Source organism: Gambusia affinis, linkage group LG10 (genome assembly GCF_019740435.1).
Source record: "Gambusia affinis linkage group LG10, SWU_Gaff_1.0, whole genome shotgun sequence".
Taxonomy (NCBI): Eukaryota; Metazoa; Chordata; class Actinopteri; order Cyprinodontiformes; family Poeciliidae; genus Gambusia; species Gambusia affinis.
In genome coordinates, this window is record NC_057877.1 from 12,841,648 (window position 1) to 12,860,212 (window position 18,565).

At 38.4% G+C, this 18,565-nt stretch overlaps 1 protein-coding gene across 4 annotated transcripts; it reads left to right on the top strand.

Moving 5' to 3' along the window:
* The first annotated feature begins 1,324 nt into the window (after positions 1–1,324).
* Positions 1,325–16,514, top strand: mier2 (mesoderm induction early response 1, family member 2). 4 transcript variants are annotated; one of them, XM_044130315.1, is made up of 13 exons: positions 1,325–1,425; positions 5,076–5,244; positions 7,679–7,792; positions 8,131–8,233; positions 8,779–8,858; positions 10,240–10,309; positions 10,491–10,636; positions 10,844–10,925; positions 12,154–12,248; positions 12,353–12,483; positions 12,902–13,029; positions 13,338–13,435; positions 14,126–16,514. In XM_044130315.1, the coding sequence occupies exons 2-12, from the start codon at positions 5,194–5,196 to the stop codon at positions 13,391–13,393; spliced, it is 1,056 nt and encodes a 351-aa protein (XP_043986250.1). In that variant the 5' UTR covers positions 1,325–1,425; positions 5,076–5,193; the 3' UTR covers positions 13,394–13,435; positions 14,126–16,514. The 4 variants fall into 4 exon arrangements, with proteins under 4 accessions (XP_043986250.1, XP_043986253.1, XP_043986251.1 ...); XM_044130318.1 differs by having other exon boundaries at positions 13,341–13,435; XM_044130317.1 differs by lacking the exon at positions 1,325–1,425 and adding an exon at positions 1,678–1,752.
* Positions 16,515–18,565: the final 2,051 nt, after the last annotated feature.

An 18,565-nucleotide genomic window follows, 5' to 3' on the forward strand; every position in this document is an offset into this window, starting at 1 on the left:
TGCACAGCCTAATTTCTCAGAATTACTCCTGGACAAGATATTTCTAATTTTGGCGATGAGAAAATGAAATCCTGGAAACCTGTTTAATATGGGATTTAAATTGCATGTCCTGGTCACTTTGGTTTAGTACAGGAGTCAAAATTAATGTCATCCAGATTAGATGAAAATCTAAGCAGCTTCTTTTTCAAAGACGACTTCAATCTGAATCTAATAACATTTAGAGTCATCCAGGTTTTTCTTGTAGTCTAACTGACTGAATTCATCGGGATTAATGGATAAATATAGCTGAGTATCATCAGCAATACAGAGGAAATGTATCCATTCTTTTCCTTAATATTCTTTTCAGTAGTGACCTTTAGTATTGATATTTCAGTGCTATTATGAGCTCTGAAGCCTAGGTGAAACTCTTCAAATCAATCAGTTCTTTCAGAGGTCAAAAATATTGCTAGCAAACATGTTAATAAATAAAAATACAGGAGGGAAAAATCGCTAAAGATTAAATACTTGACTTTCCTCTCCTGTCTTCATAAAATGTGGTTGCTGGTAAGTTGTCCATTTTGTTTGGGGAAAGTGAGTTCCCAGCATTTAAGCCTATCACATGACGAAAGCTAGGATGTACTATAATAGTACAGTAGGGTGAAAAAAATGCCCACAGTTAGGGGCACAAATTAATGAGTAGGGTCTCAGAAGGATGGCATTTTTAATCTACTCTGAACATGTTGAGTTTCCACCTCCGTGAATATAGTCAGCATATAGACGGCCTTTACTTTTAAAAATGTCAAACCACATGGATCTGGTGTAAGTACACTAAATGCAAATTGTGCTGAATTTAAATCTCGTAGATTTCCATGCTATAAAATTTGTTCCCTGCGACAGACTGGCGACCTGTCCAGGGTGTACCCCGCCTCTCGCCCGGGACGCAGCTGGAGATAGGCACCAGCAACCTTCCCGACCCCATTAGGGAAGAAGGGTGTTCAGAAAATGGATGGATGGATGGATGGAAAATTTGTTCCGTTTAAACTAGAAAAACAGAAGAAACAACAGTTTAATGTCATGAACTTGTTTTATTGCTCAATATGCAAAACGGATTTTAATTATAAACTTTTTTTTTTAAGAAATTGCTTTAAGTAGAATGTTATAAAATGTTAAGAGCTTCAAATGATTTCGTTAAGTTCATACTGAAAGTAGCGGCCGCTGTAGGTGTCTTTCAAAATAAACAATTTTACATAAGTATTAAAAAAAACATTATTTGCCACATATAAATAATTTTAAAAAACAAATCTTAGAAAAAGTGGAGTTAAGTCAAACAAAGTTAAGGCAAAACTGCTCTTGCCGAGTCGTTGCGGCAATAAACGGAGTTGTACAGAGGAGCAGACATACAACATCCGGGCAACAGTAAGCTTGCGCAGAAACGGAATGGCGGAGGTAAGTGAGCGAAAACGAGGAATCTAATGAGCCGTAATGTTAGACAAACTGTGCCGAATTTAGGACCTATGTCAACCCCGACGGCTCCCGGTATGACCGAGGGTTTCTCCGGCTGCTGAGCGGCGGCTGAAAGAGAGCTACGAGGAATTTTAGCACCGGGAAGCTGAGGTGGGGGGAAGAAACGGAGAGCCTCTCCGGCGTAGATCGTCTCTCTCCGCGTTCTTAGTGTTAAAGAGCCATTCCCCTCTCTGCCTTGATAGTACGGCAGTAGAAAACAATAGGAATCCCTGGGCCGGGTTCGACGCGGTGGTGCTGAACTATTTTCAGGTGCGTCTTCTCGGCAGGGTGGGTCGAGTTGAAAAGTTTTGGAGACATGACTTGACTCGGCGGCGGTGAACTTCCACCGTGCCTCTCGGAAACATTGTAAACTAGTAGTTTCCTTCTCGCAGCGAGCCGGTTGGAGGAAGAGATGTTCAGCACCAAGTCACAGGAAAGCGCCCCTGGTCAGACAGACAGCGCCCGATGGGGCTGGGACAAAAAGCAGCTTCTTACAGGACATTTGGTGTCGTTGAAAGTAGGTTGTGACATTTAGGAGCTGCTGGCACTTTATCTGATTTAAGGATTTGGTTGTTAGGTTTCCATATAGTGTCTGTTACCAAAGTTTTCTTTACTTTTTTAGTTATCCGCACTCCTTGTAAATGAGGTGCAATACAGGCCCATAACTGGCTATGTAGAAAAACATTCCTCCTAGCAGGAAACATAATAAACTTTTGAACATCTTTTGAAATCAGTCTACTGGTGTAAACGCTCAAGTTTATCTAAACGTGTTGAATCTGAGAGTTGAGCAGTGTGTCCCCAGCGTAAGTTAATGTCAATAAAAACCTTCTCCAATGGCTGAAACTTATTTAGGGTTAATCAGAAACACCTTAAATCAAGTGTTCATAACTCCTGTCACTGAGAGCTACTATGCAGCAAACGTTTGGATGTCATTGAGCTCTACAGAAGTCTGGTATTTAGCCATTCACTCGATTTATTTGTGTTTAAACAGAGATGTATCTAAACATTAGGATAGAAGCTCTTGATGATTGGAGATGGACAACTCTGTCTTATACGTTTTGAGATGTGTACTGACTCCTGAGTTTGATTGTGTATGTTAATGCTCAACTCAACCACATCCACAGTGCATACTTAAAGCAAGGTTTTTTTTAGTTCCTTATTTTAAAGTTTTTGTCAAAATAAAGATGGACATTTTTAAATAATTGATTTTGATATCATATTCTAGGTCAAAAAAGAAGTGACTAGAGGTTTTATTTTTACTTTAGGTGCACTGATGCTCCTTTGTAAAACAAACACATCTTGCCACACTAATCCCAGATATTAAGTCAATATGGACCTACCTAAATCTTAGACACATTTGATGATGCTGGTTTCATTGCGGAGACGATACAATGCTATCCAGGACATCTTGTTCTTCTTTGCACTGAAGACTGTTCTTGATGACATTGGCTGACTGATTGGTACAGGACAATCACCATAAACAGAAGCTTCCTTGATGACATGGCTTGATGCATAAATGACACTGCTGGACATCTTCACATTCTCAAATGAAAATAAGCTTGATCTATTATTCTACTGCTGCACCATGTTTCTTTGGCTGATCACCATGCCTTCTTTTCAGCCTTGCCAGCTTTCGCAACACTTCTGGAAACCTCATTCTGGTTTGAAATCTTTTTCAGGGAGGGAGACCTTGCTGACACAGTACAACTATTCTGAGCTCAGAATAGTTGTACTGGAACAACTATTCTGTTGTTCCAGTCGTGGTGTTTGAACAATGACATAAAAAAAAACAAAAAAAAAACCTCTTGCTAGCAGAGTTTGGCTGATGCTGGTTTGGAAAAATGGAGCAGCACCAAAAATTGATTAGATGTTTCCTTTTGTGAGCTTTAAAATAAAGTGGCACCTTCCTCCCTCCGGACCCTATGCCCCAAGTGTGCCGCTGTTGTAATCTTTTTTGTCTGAAGATAGCGCATAGTAAAGCAGCTTAGTGTGGAAGTTTTGAGGTGATCTTCCTGAAAACAAGCTTCACAGTGAGCAATTGTTCGTTTTTTAATTGTTGTTCACAACTATCCGTTAAGGACAAGTCAAGGATGGCTGACGGTCAAGATCAGTGCAGTTGCCGCTGCCAAGTCTTTATAATCTATCCCAAATTGGGTTTGTCTTGTTACATAACATGGGTGTCCCTGTAAAGCACTGTCAAACTAAAGTCATCAAGGGCCAGTGTGGTGAATCTGAGCAAAATTACCTGTTTTCAAACATAGCAAAATAGTGCACATAGCCAAGTATCAAAATATCAAATATGTAGGTATCGGTGACTGAAAAAGCAGAATTTTATACAGATCATGTTCACATTCACACCAGTCACGTTTAGTCTGCTTTAGTCAATCTCTAGTCAATCTCTAGTCCATTTGTCTTGAAAGTTCGGTTCATTTCAGGAGGTATGAATGGGCAATCGAACTCTTAACGTGGACCAAAAAAGCAAACTCTGGTCTGCCTAACAACGTAGGTCTCGGTTTGATTAAAGTGAACTGTGGCGCAGTTCGAATGCATATGTGGATTTCTGCTTTTGGAGTGTAGGTCGCTACAAAAGCAGGAAACAACTGTAGTGTAGGGCGTTCTGGGTCAATAGAACCAAAACAACTACAAAAGAGTCTAATGCTAGAGGGAGAAATAGTTCTTAGTCCTTTACAAAAAGAGAAATCCTACAACTGCTAAAATGATGCTGCATTTTTGGTTACATTTTGGGAAGAAGGAAGTTGCACTCATGTCTTCGTCTGAGATTTTTGAGTTGTTTCCTTCAGCGGTTCTTGGCCATGACAGGAAATGAGGGAGATCAGGTTTCTCAATTAGTTTGGATTGTTTGACAGGGCAGTGTGAAAGTAAATTGCAGCAGCTGAAAATGTAACAAATGTTGCAATTTTGGTCCCCAACCGAACCAAGTCCGCCAGAATATTAGGTGTGAAAACACCCTTAGGGAAGAAAATCTCACTAATAGGTTTCTCTACAGTCTGCCCAAGAGATTTATCAAGTGATCCAAAATTATAGACAAGATGACACCAGCATTTCCTTCCTGTTTCAGTATGACTGAACTACTTGAGCAAAGCAAGGTACATAAAGGTATGGATGAGCTAGCTTTGCGTGGAGCAGGAATTCAACATTGTAAAATAGATTTAGGATGAATTAGGGCTGAGACGGCAAGTTGAGTCTTGTCCAACATCAGCGTCTGACCTCATAAATGCACTTCTTTAAGAAATGTCCAATATTCTCATAAACGCTCTTCTATGCCATTGAGCTGTTATGGCTGTAAAGTATCATATAAAATACTTTGCATTGCCACTCATGTTCATTTTTGTGAAGCCATTGACTTGATAAGTTTGGTGGTGTTGTATATTTTAAGCTCTGTTGGTAACAGATCTTAAAAAAACGATGCTTTAAGAATGCAGCAGCTGGCTGATTTACAGTGTTCTGAAGCAGGATCAGTCATATGCTGTTTGTGTGTACATTGCACTGTGTGCCTTAGGTGTGCTATTTGTGTGTTGCAAAACCCTTCTATATGAGTTTTTTCCATAAAATATGTGTATATGTGTTTGCAGGTGGGTGACAAGCATATTAACATTAGCACAGACACTGTGGCCTAGTGGAGAGTGGGCAAAGTACAGAGATGAAGGCCTTCAGCAGAAGAAACAGCAGCTGGAAGAAGTCATAGAGGATATGGAGGAGAAGCTTTCTCGCTCCATGAAAATGGCTGCACAATCCCCAACAGTAAGTCAAGTTTTGTCTCTTAAAATACGTTTCTGTGTCTATGATGCATTTTTAAGACCTAGGGCTTTTTTTTCAGAAATGAATTGAAAATCATTTTCCCCCAAGTAACTATATTTTAAAACAAATTCGAGGCTTAAAATGCTTAAAGTTGACAGAAAATTTTAAGAGATCACTTGATAATTATGTATTATTGGAAGACTAATACCTGAACACCATCTATAGAGTCTTAAAAAATGCACACATTTTAAAATTACTTAAACAAATAAGCAATGCTCATCCTTGTGGGGGTTCAAGTAAAGCCTGGTGCCCTGCCAGGCTTATAATACACCTGGGGGGAAACCCCGAAATTGTAAATATAAAATACTGGGAGCTAAACTATCTGTTTTATCAAAGGTCTTCCAGTCTGACCCAAGTATCATTACAGTCTTAATCAAGGCTTTTTCAAATAATTAGCGTCAGAATCCCTGTCTCAAATCGTTTCCCTGACACATGTGGAGATGGGTCTGAGTTTTTAAAACTCCGCTTTGGAAAAATCTTGAGGTTGTCATTATAACTTTGAGCTAAGCAATCTATATTTTTCCTGAAGGGGTTTAACTGAGTTGGGACAATTTGCCAAATTTAACGGCCATCGACAGTCAATGGCCGACAGGCTGGTCGTTTGTCTTTCTTTTTTCTTCTTTTTTTAACCACTTTTCTCTTTTTTTGACATGCGTTTGTTTCTTCATTAAGAAGAAGACTGAAGAAGACTTGACTGACGACAAAAGATGCACCCCACAGAAAAATCTAAAATAATCCTGTTTTTAATAGTATGCACAACTCCTTCCAGCTGCAAGCAAAACTTGTAATTTTCTCCCAGAATGCCTCCGAGTGCAGAAGCGATTTATTTTCTCTTGTCTTATGATAAGAACAAAAAATAGTAGCATCATATTTTCAGAAAATATATACATTTATATAATAACCACAATGGTGGTCTTGGTGTCTTTTTTTTTTCCAATTGTGTTATGTTTAAGACCCATTCCAATTCATATGTCTTACAAACTTTATATGAAACGGCAAATACAAAAACTGGTCCAGCAAACGTGCTCGACTATAAAGAAAAATTTCAGTGTCAGTTTAAAAAAAAATTTAATGAGTTTGCTAATTAAAAATAATTAAATGACAGAATAAAAAGCTATAATGTCTCCATACAGAATCAATAACAGAAAAAAATGATTTTTTTATTTTTTTTCCCCAGAATAAGTTAAAAAAATATAATTATTTTTAATGGAAAACAAGTGTGTTTTCCATTACAATGTTAGCAGCATTCTGAAGATGTACAAACAGATATTTTCACGTCATCTGCGACTGGATGACTACTTTATTAATCCCCACAGGAGAAATTCTCCTGGGCTGTTCTTTTCTGTATTTAGCCATTTTAGTAAAAGTTTTTCAAAAGTTTCGAAATTTCAGCAGACTTCTTTTGTTGATTGGCTCGTGACTTACATCAATGCACACTCCAAAAAAAAAAAAAAAAAAGAAATAATTCAATCACGCCAGTGAACCGACGGATTGCCGTGTGTTATCGGAGAGCTGCACAGTTTGGTGGCGCATAATTATAAGCTTAATCTTGAGCAACGCCTCTTAACTTCTGGAGCGGAATGACCACGATTTCCCAGCACCAGAAGCAGCAACTATCTGAGGAATGGGAACACAATAAAGAAGCGATAAACGGTGCAGCTCTGGTCAGCGTTATGACGGAGCCAAAGCTTTCTCCCAACCGCTGTGAAACATCTGAACTGCATGACATTAATTTGGCGTAATGTGCATTTAATCCTTTGTTTGGAATTTTCTTTTAAATAAAATTCATGCATGGATATGGTTTTACATCTTTTGACTGAATTAACTAAATCCAAGAGGTTGCACATGCTTAAAAAAAATAAAGTGCCACAATATAAATATATTTACATGTATTGTAAAATAATCACCTAATTTGGACTTTTTTCAGGGCATAAATAAATACCTCCGAAACTAAATGAACACAGGTAATGTTGTAAAGCAGATTGGGTCTGAGTTCCTTCACATACAAACATCACTGTAGTTACAGTATTTTGGGAGTTTTTCAGCATGAAGAACATGAAGTGCTGCTGGCCTGAACTTCCCTCTCAGTGTTGGATTTGTTTGCAACTTCTCACTTTTGCGCCACAGCTATTCTTACATTTTGCTCCTCCATCGACTTGTTGAAAATGAAAACATGACATATTGATATATTAATCGTCTGTGCCACACATTGTGAAAATATTTCTATCAAAGTTTACTCCCTAAAAAGTCATGAATGTGCTTGAGAAACTGAAAATCGAAAGTGACAATTAGAATTGTGGAATTAAAGCTGAAGTGGAATTAAATTACACTTTTGTATTTTTTTTTCTTATGCTTTCTCTGTCATTTGCCCCTATAGGTCAGTGACCTTCCCTTGGAGGAGCTACTGGCTTTGTATGGATATCAAGTATCCAGTCCACAGAAGGAAACATGTCCTATAACCACCACTCTGCCAGATATGACCCTGGATAAGGTGAGATTCAGCCAAAGCATATATCAACCAGTCCCGTTATTCATTTGTTATACACTTTCTCTATAGATGTTCCGATTGTGGGTTTCTTATTGGCTCAATTTACTTGGGCTGTCTATGGTTTTTGTGTATTCAGCCAGAAATGCACCAAAACATTAGGACAATTTCAAAACATCGCACTTTTTTTCCGTGTAAAAACACGAAATTTTCACTTCCTCATTGGTTCATGTGATAATTTCAAGGTGCCTTTTTGTAAAGATGGCTTCAAATAACCACAAGGTTGATCATTGTTCTGCTGAGTTTTGAAGAATTGTTGTTTGATTTTTGTGTGCCTTTTACAGGATCAGAAGACGAAGGACCTGTTTCATGGCAAGAAAGAGAAGCAAGCTTCAGCCTATGGCCTCACCTCCTCAAACACCTCAGATTTGCTGCCCAGCCTCCAGGGTAACACACACAGGACTAATTACCCATAAAGATTTTCACACCAAAAGAAGTGTTGACAAAAGTATTTTTGGTTTTGTCTTTTTTACTCAATTAAAAGAGCTATAGTTATTTTCTGACAAAAACGTTTTTTGAAGCATTGATATATCGTGTTTATTTCACAGATCAGATTTTTGTTTTTCCCTAAAAGAACCTGAAATCTTTCTCACCACACCACTATTTTGATTATTATTTTGTAGAGATAAATATTTCTATACTTTTCTAAACAACTAGTTGCGGATGTGTTCCTTGGAAACATTTTTCATCTCCAAACAATTACCTGGCTTTGCTTGCTTGTAATAATTTCTAATCTAATATTTGGACAATTCTCTTCACTTATTTCTAAAAAAAGTTTTCTTGCATTGAAGAAAGCTTTTCCATCAACAGTTCCAAGTATTTGAGGTGTTCGGTGGGCTCGACATCGCAGCTGATTTGGAAATGTTTTTCTTTTTTGAGGAATTCTGCTCAGGGTTGAATAATCCTCTTTGTACTGTTCCTGTCTCTGTCAGACGGATACAAAGCGACGACTGTCAGCTCATCAGACGACGACACTGATGATTCTTCTATTCCGTCCAATGAAGAGCACAAGGTTAGCTCCTCAGAATGATATCATGTTGAGTTGGTCACTGTGCAGTGGCTAGATATACTGGGCTCATTCAGACTTATCACACGTCCAGTTGTTTTAAATCTTTTTATCCTTGTTCTAAATAAGAGATACGGGCATTTTACATCTGCAAGCAGTGAAGATTTTAATTCAATTCAAGTTACTATTTTTTATTGAGGACAACACATTAACCTATGTTATATGTTAAAATCCCAAGTAGAACTTTTGTTTGGTACTTTGGTTTTCTAGCCACAGGATAATTTGCAAACTCAGTCCTTTGTTGAACCTTTTTAAAGACAGCAGAATTAAAATGAAAGATTTCTGTCACACACATGCGTACCCTGAATTACTGTGACTATTAACAAAAAAAACAAACAAACATGAAATTGAATTTTACAGAAAACTAATTATCCACAAAAAAGTAGGTTGGTATACATCAGTTTTCACATGTATTTTTTATTTTAGCCATCGTTTCACCTCTAAACAAGAAGGAACATTTAACAGATCAAACTGTATCTGCCATACTTGCTCTCTTCTGCTTCCCATTTTGATAAATATCAAAGAGAAATTTATCTATTTTTTATTGGATACTCATCCCTCCATCCATCCATTTTCTAATCACCCTTCGTCCCTAATGGGGTCGGGAGGGTTGCTGGTGCCTATCCCCAGCTAACGTTCCGGGCGAGAGGCGGGTTCACCCTGGACAGGTCGCCAGTCTGTCGCAGGGCAACACAGAAAACAGACAGGACAAACAACCATTCACACTCACACTCACACCTAGGGAGAATTTAGAGAGACCCCGGACCGGGAATCGAACCCAGGACCTTCTCGCTGCAAGGCAACAGCTCTACCAACCGCGCCACTGTGCAGCCCTTCTGGATATTCATACTCCAGGGATATGGGATATGTAATGGAATATCCCTGGAGTCATTTCTCCGTGCAGAAATGTCTTTCTGCACAGAGTTTGCATGTTCTCCCTGTGCATGTGTGGGTTCTCTCTGGGTGTTAAATGATGGATGGATGCAGTAACAGTTGTTCCTCACTGAAAGTAAAGCCAATCCATTTACAATATAGTAACACTGGACTTGAATCAGTTTGTGATATTGTGGATTTAAAATAGTGTCAGCATGGTACTGAAATGAGAAATGAGCTTTTCACATGTATTTATTTGCTTTTTCTTATTTATCCACAACAAATATAGACCAAATCTAGGTAAAATGAAGCGGCATAATGTATACTGCATCTTATCAAACTCTTGGACTGCTATGTAAACTCTGCTTTAAACCAGTGTTTCTAAGATCATCTTCATCTTGTAGTGAATGCTCAGATTTGAACCGTTTTATTGTTGTTGTTTTTTTTTCTACAGGAGATCATGGTCGGCTCCATGTATCAAGCAAAAATCCCACCAATAAATCCACATTTATCTGAGGAGAGAGGTGAAAATGATTGCTTGTGGAGTGCATTTGTTGAGTTGACCTTGTAGACATTTGTACCATAAATATTTATCTGTAGAGATTCTAAAAATTAGAAACTTAGTATAAAAGAAGAGACTGCTACGCACAGACCTGTCATCGTTCTCCTGATTTCCATTTTCCTCTTCTGCTTTCGCTTCTCCAGCTTACAACAACGACGACCAGTTGCTGTGGAGGCCCGGGGTTTTGCCTGTACAGGAAGTAGAGAAATTTTTGCAGAATGCACAGAGACTTGGTGGCAAGGAGGGGGCGGTATGGACTCAAACGGCCACTGTCCAAGACAATGAGCAGGTACATCATCAGTGTGGCATTTTATGCTATCCACATCAGCACTCCTTGCAGCTGTAGATGATTGCATTAAAATTTATAATACTGTTTGTTTGCTAAACAAGCCAAAGGAACTGGGATAATTTAGCAGGAGTCGTTATTAGTTCTTTTTTTTTTTTGTCGTGTGGAATTGAGTTTTGATTTCTGCCTTCTTTTTGGCTCAACATTCAGGCACTGTATGAACTAGTGAAATGCAACTTCAATGCAGAAGAAGCACTGAGACGGTTACGTTTCAATGTGAAAGTATTCAGTGGTAAGACTCTTCCTGTTGTCATGGATGACTTTTTTTCTTATGTGATCTGATTTGTACGATCCTATTCATGGAAACACCTGCTATTGAACCGCCTAGTTAAACCTAATAGCACTGTTAAGCTTTAGCAAAGTTCTAACGTTTGTGACCATTTTAGACCATTTGCTTTTTATCATTTGCTTAATATAATCTGCTTCCCGACCGGCCGTCAGCTTGAAAGGTGGTTTACGGTTTATATCTGCTGTATTTATTTGGCGGAAAAAGAATAACCTGTTTAACAAGTTTTAAAAAAAATTTTTTTTTTAAATACTCACTGGCTGTTTTTTAGGAACTCATTCCAGATGTGCGGCTACACATAGAATTAAAACACTGTTTCAAAATAAATTAAAGAACAATGAGTCTCATGTGAAAGAGAGAAGTTGAAACTACTTTAAAAGCCATAACTCACTTTTACTTTATGAAACTATATACGCTTATAACAGTATGTTTGACTTTGTAACTTGTCAGACTGTATACTTTAGGTCATTTACTGTTTAGAATACCAGTTTGTGCCCAAGCTTAAACTTGATGACGTCTTCATCAGCAATATTTATTTTCAGTAAAAAAAAATTTCACACAAGGTTTTTGTTGTGATGATGATAACATCTATTTTTCTTAATGTCACACAGGGAATCATTTTTGTTTGAAGTAATGCCTTAAATGTATCCATGGGTGTATCTCCTTCTAATCTTAATGCTCTGAATAAGCCTATCAGAATCTTTCAAAAACCGTTACATCATCAACTCGGTTTTTCCAGATTGTTTGAAAGATAGGCTGCTTTTATGTAAACTCCTCAATTTAAAAATAAAAAAAAAACCTCACAATAATTCTGCCATTTTGCAAATATAAATAATTTTGGTAATCCTAGCGGAGAAGAGTTGGAAATGTTAAGTATGATTTAGTATAAGAAAGTGAGTTTAAAAATGTTGCGCTGCTTTTGTCAGTGGTTTCCACTGTACTATTCTTTAGCTATATTTCTACGGTACATGTGCAGTAAAAACATGTTGTTTCCCCCAAAAGCCTCTGACTTTATTCCACCGCAAAACTTGATTGTGTTGAGTTGTGACGCTCTAGCTTAGAAGCGTGCTGGTAGACTTTCAGCAGGAAGTGAATGATTTTTGTTATCAATGACATGTGCTTAACCTGAACTAGTTTGCAGGATCTCACTTCTCTGTGTACTTACTGCTTTTAGAGGAGCTGTGTTCTTGGAGCCAGGAGGAGTGTAGGAACTTTGAGAATGGCTACCGCGTTTATGGGAAAAACTTCCATCTCATTCAGGCTAATAAGGTTCGTGATCAAATTTAGAGCTTTTGATCCTTAATCTAGCCTCAAAGTGTGACTGATTGTTTTAAATACTTGTTCCTAAAAATGATTGAAACCGTTCTCCGCAGGTACGAACTCGCTCCGTTGGTGAGTGTGTGGCGTATTACTACATGTGGAAGAAATCAGAGCGCCACATGTTCTTCACCCAGCAGGCCACAAGGGTGAGCCGAAAAAAGTACATCATGCAGTCAGAGAACATGTGAGTACTTCTGCAGAAATGCTTTGGGTTCAATGGTGTTAAAACTGGAAGACTGTTGAGGACTATTTGTAATATTGGGAAAAATCTTTCTATAAATTAAGTCTATTTTATTTGGATTTTATGTGATAAACCAACAAATGGTAGTGGGAGAAAATGTGACATTATAGCTTTGCTATAACATCGGGTGTTGGAGGGGATTATAATAATTACACAAATAGCTTGCACTAATCACAATATGTGACCAATAGGCTTGCCATGACCCCTCCTCTCTCTCTCTCTTTCTACTGGTATCAGTTACATCTGAGTGTGTGTAGCAACAAGTGAACTCTACCATGACGACCACGACATCATCCGTGTCAAATGTGTGTGCACACTTTAAAGTTGCACATCATTTTGTGATTGTGCTTCTGTATTTTAGTGAGGACGGAGACCAGGATGGAGAGGGTGGAGATCTCGAGGGAAGCAACAATTCTTTGGGGTTACTGTCACAGATCTCAATGGAGTCCCGGTTTCCTTCAAGTACAAGTCTGGATCTAAACAAACAAGGTACGACTCGGAAATTCTAAAATGTTAGAGAAAACCTCCAGCATTAATGGAAACCAAATCCTAAGAGTCATACAAATGCAGTTTTTTTTTGACTTTACTGTGCAGAATTCTTCAGTTTATTTCTTTTTTGGCATCGAGATCACATCATTTGCTTCATCTTCATTATGTTTTGTTATGTCTCCCCACCTTTGTTTTCTCCCATCCTTACTGTCGCGTGTTGTTCTGTTTGTGCATGCACGTGTGCATGTCTGTGTTTGTCGGGTGTGCATGTTTGTCTGTGCACGGTTCATGTCGGCATTCTGCTCCAGAAGAGGAAGGCCGCCCCAGGCGCAGACGAACGCCCCGCTTTCTCTTAAAGCCATGACCTCCGTCCACACGCGCCACAGAAAGCAGGCTGGGCCTGCAGGTAAAGAAAACAGGGTGAACTAATGTGAACAGAAAGAACAAATAACTTGGCTCTTGTTGATGTTTACAATCTGTTTTAAAGAACGATTGTCACTGCAAAATTACAGTAATTTCATGCGCATCAGTGTTTCCTCACACATTGTCAGTAACGCCCTTTATGGGTCCACATTTAGTTACTTTACAGAATCTACGAACTTGTGCTCAGAGAGCTGCAGACTGTTGTCCCTTGGAAAAATATTTATTTCATTTCTTCCCGGAAGCCTGAAATCTTTTCACTGCTATCCACTGATGATCTGCCTCGCTGTTCCTTCTTCTTTTTTAAAATGACTGGTAATCTTCTGACTGAAGTTCATTAAAAACATTTTGTTTTAGTAATGTGAATTGGCGATAGAGAAGTAAACTGAATTGAACTGAATAAAGTAACTTTAATTTGTCTTAATGTTTGCGTCATTACTCAAAATAGACAAATTCCTTCTTTTCTTCCTCTTCCTAACATTGTTGCATACGGTCTTTGAAGGGCATTTGTTTTATTTTCTCTGTTATTTTTTAAATTGAGATTTGATGGAATATTTTTATTTGATGATCAATGAATCAAAAATAATGGGGAAAAATCAAAAACAGAGTTGGTGTCTGATGAGCCTCGGTGGTTTTACTGATCAGACGCGATCCGAATTTGTCTCTTTGCACCCAGACGGTGAGCTGGTGATGAGTCTGTCCGAACTGTGTCCCGACGACTGTCCTCAGCAGCTGTTCGACTGTCCGTTCTCTTACCCATCCATGGCCGAGCTTGGAGACGGCGACTCGGCTCGTCCCTCGGCTCCGGTTCAGCTCCAGTCTCAGCCGTCTGACCAGTGCTCCGAGTGGGGCCGTGGAAACCCGCCGTCCCGCCTTGACGACGACCACGGCTTCCTGAACTCCTGTTTCTACCACCTGCAGATGCACGGCAGGCCCTTCGTTTCTGACGGCCCTGGTTGTGGCGTGGCAAGCGGTGGGACTCACGCCTCCCGCAGGCTGCAGGTGGAATTTAACCTTCCCTCCACCTCGGCTTCCTCGCCTGATGTTCTCTCATCAAACTTCCAGGCGTTTGGCAGCCTGCTGCACCCCTAGCCCTTTTAACGTTCGGGCAGAGTGTAACGTACACGGACGAATATCATCCGTTTACTCGCTCTGCAGACAGATATTTAATTGGTTTTTACAGCTGAAAAAAGATGGAGCTCTTGCTCTGGTGGAGGCCTTACCATCAATGTCCGTCCGTTGTTGAATGCCGAGTGTTTTAATTTATGACTGTCAGCCGTTGATCGTGTTTATATCTATTAATTACAGTTTGTAAAAGCACAGTGTAGGGGATGAAAGCTGCAGACCAGTTTTCTAAATCGCATCCATTATCTGAGTCGTAACTTATTCAGTTTTTGTTTTTTTTGTTTGTTTGTTGTTTTTTTTTATCATCATTATTTCTGGGAAGGAAAAGTTGGGGTTTGTTTCTTGTTTCTTTTCTTCTATCACTTTTATTGCTACTGTTTCAGGCGATTTTCCTTCACACACATCAGATGCTCAACCTTGGCAAGTTTTTTTATATGGAAAGGATGTTCCCCCCCTCTCTTCCTCCACCCTGCCTGTCTTGTTTAGGTTTTCTAGCAGAACTTTTTCATATTTACAATGAAACCTGTAACAAAATTGTATAAATACATTTGTTTTAAACATGAAGCCATAAAGAAGCTCTATAATTCATTAAAACTTCATTCTACCCGTTTTAACAAGTTGATTAAATTGTACTTGACACGCGTGAATTAATTGGCCAGAGAACTGAGACAAATTTGACCGTGATTGTCAAGTCAAAACCTTTTAACCTGTTGGGTTTGTTTATGAAATGCATAATAATGAGCTACACCCACTATTTTCTGTCTACAATGCATCAATCAACAACATGAACTCCGCTGCAGTAGCCTGCATCAGCTTCTTTATCTGACTTTTAGTAAATCAGATGCAAATTAGGGAGCTATGCTTTAATTTTAGAAGTAAAAAAAAACATCTTATTGGTGCATTCTTTTACTTTTTTACATCAAATGTAATATAAACAGGTTTATGTATCACTGACTTCTGTGTCTCCATGTACAGTTTGTCAGTTCCTGCAAGATCATTGTGTACCAAACACTCATCCTTGAACGGCTTCATGTTTAAGGATGTAGCCGGATGAAGGATGAATGTTCTGGTCTGAAGGCAAAGTTGTTTGTTTTCATCTGGTTCACATTCCTTTCAGCCAAGGAGTGACCTGTCCTTTACTTCCAACCTGAACTTCTGGTTTCTGGCTGGGTTTTATTTATTATTAGCTGAATACTCCCAACAACAATATATAAGAGCAACTGAGTTATGCACATTTGCCAATCGACATTGAGATCGTTATTTCATCAGAATATGTTTCAGGTGTGAAATTACTCTGGTTTAATTGATAACGTAGCACAGCTCTTGTTTTGCATCCCTGCCGTTTCTTTGCTTTTTTGACTACAGAAAAAAAGCCTGAATGTAGCAAACTTCTTTAAAGTAAACAAACAGCAGCGCTCAGGAAATGTACGTAGAGTAAAAATTGTTGTTCGTGTCCGACTGGGACAAGCAATGTCCCAGTCAGACACTTTATTTGCTTATTTATCTAATAGTGGTAATAAGAGTAAAAATGCCCTTTTTTAGCCTTGTTTATATGTATGTGTTGCTGCATTTTGCCGACTCTAAAAGAGCAAAACGTTCCGCAGATGAATTGGACCCACTTCGTCTGTCTTCACTCGTTTCCTCATTTCCTTTTCTAACTGGCTGTGTGATCCATTTTCAAATCAGAGTCCATCGTTTTATTTTATTTTATTTTTAAAAACGCAGGTAAAGACAGTGGAGGCAGAAAAAAATGAGCTGAAATCTTTTATTTCTTTTTGTTCTTATGCATATATATACATATATATATATATATATAGGTTACATACATGTATTCAAATTATAAATTGCTTTCATCATATTTCTTTTTTTAAATATATTTTGTAAATAAAATGTAAAATTAAACTTACCAGCGTAGACATTAAACTGTAGTGTTATTTAAATCAATCTGAAGTGATGTAATCTGATCTACTTGCAGTGTCCTGGCATTTGCTTGATTTGGTCCCCTGACCTAAAGATGTCGTTTGGATGGAGAGGTTAAAAAGAATGGAAAATCATGTCATTTTGCAAAGATATCAATCACCATTTAATCCAGTTTCACCATTCAATATTTTAGTAAGACTATCAGAAACTCCATATCTTGGTTTGGTAATATCTGAGCATGAACGTTTTCCAAGTTTCTCAGATTCTGAGGACATTTTTTGTTCACACTGCACCTCTCACTAGAACATTTTAAAGCTGAAATGTTATGTCATTTGAAGTCATTCTTTTATTAATTTGATCAGTTATGCTGATGACATTTCTCTCTTTAGTTTTCTATCAGACACCAGAAGATTTTGGAGTCAACGCTGCTAGAAAGTTAGAAACGTTTTCTACCACCATGTCTCACTATGCCTGACATTTTTCTGGTGTTGCTTCATGTTGTTTGTTTAGAAAGGTGGCCCAGCAGGGTCATCATGGTTCCATCATCACCAGGTTTAGGGACAAACAAGCCTGGATGCTTCTTTAGATGATTTCTGTGTTCCAACCTTATCAAATAATACAAATATACAGAGAATACTGCAGCTTATTTTCATGAGTAACACAAACGGTATTTGTCAAAAAATATCCTGCGGTTCCTATCTGAATGATCTCCCTCAACAATTTTCCATCTAGTTTTTGCCATGTGACCATGCCATGATTATCACTGATCATTTTTCCACTGCGTCATGAAATGTTGATAACGGCGAACAGCGTGTCCAGCGCAGGTCTTGGCGTGGAAAGAGAATTTTAACTTGTGTCTAGTTATATTTTTGATTTCAAAGGGTAGAGACATTACTTTTTCAAATCGGATCACGCTGGTTTGGATGTCTTTTTCTTCCTGAATGTATTAAATCCTTTGTTTGTTTGTGTATCCAGTTTATATTTAGCACTCTGTCACATTGATTCTCCCTCTTATCACTATGTCACCTTCTAAAGCATGGAGAGAAACTTCAATACCTTTTAGTTTTTTCTGTCTCACTGACTTTGATTCAGAGCTTGGTACCGATAACACAAGTGGACCTGGAAGCGCAGCTCAGCTCTCGTTTCCTCCTGCGACCTTATACTAGTCTTACCTACTTAATATAACAAAATGAAACACAATTACCAGTTTTTATTACCTTCTTATCGCTCGTATTTGATGCAGAAAAGCAGCAAAATAATTGCACTACTGCAACTTATTCAGGATCTGTCTGATGAGTGGATTTCAAGTCTGGCAGCATGAAGTTGGCAAGAAGATGTGCAAGAACAAGATGTCTGTATTTTTATGTCAGTTTTTACTGAGCGACCAGAAATGTGCTGCTTTTTGCTCCTGGTCTCAGATGTCAGATTCTTTGGAAACAAAAAATCCCGTTTGTGTACGAGCATAGTGGTAAAACAGGAACTACGAAAACAATTGTTGACATTTGAGTTCAGTGAAAAGAATGTCAATGTATCATAGCCGAATAAAATGCTTCTCCTCTGAGTTCAGCTAGCCTTAATTAATTACTTTGGAAATGTTTTATTTAAAAATTAGAGACAATTTTGTTTTAATACCACTTGATCCCAAGTGGGAATAATTCAAGAAACGGCAGATAAGAAAAATAACATCAGCAGTCAGATGTGGCGGTAATGGGACGGTCTGGAAATGCTTTATTTTTGATGTAATTTTTGCCCTAACTGATTGAACCGTGGACTCTGCAGAAAATCCTTAAGTAGAATATCTGACCTTCAGGTTAATAACCTCAAGATGTACTTGGATTATGCAGTAAAGTATTGATCCAAAGCACACCAGCTAAAGACAAAATTAAGTACTTGGAGTGGCCTAGTCAAAGGCCTTTCCAGACCGTTATTCTAGAAGAGAACCTGGACAAAATGCTAGTTGGTCAAATTGAGGGTCTGGCCTAGTCAAAGGCCTTTCCAGACCGTTATTCTAGAAGAGAACCTGGACAAAATGCTTCCACAAAGAAGAGTTGGTCAAATTCTCCCGCAGTGA

Bases quoted from the DNA above. Each gene is read 5' to 3' on its own strand.
- mier2 (XM_044130315.1), top strand. From the start codon at position 5,194: ATGGAGGAGAAGCTTTCTCGCTCCATGAAAATGGCTGCACAATCCCCA. The intron at 8,859-10,239 runs GTTAGCTCCTCA...TTTTTTCTACAG, and splicing joins CGTCCAATGAAGAGCACAAG to GAGATCATGGTCGGCTCCAT. The intron at 10,637-10,843 runs GTACATCATCAG...CTCAACATTCAG, and splicing joins CTGTCCAAGACAATGAGCAG to GCACTGTATGAACTAGTGAA.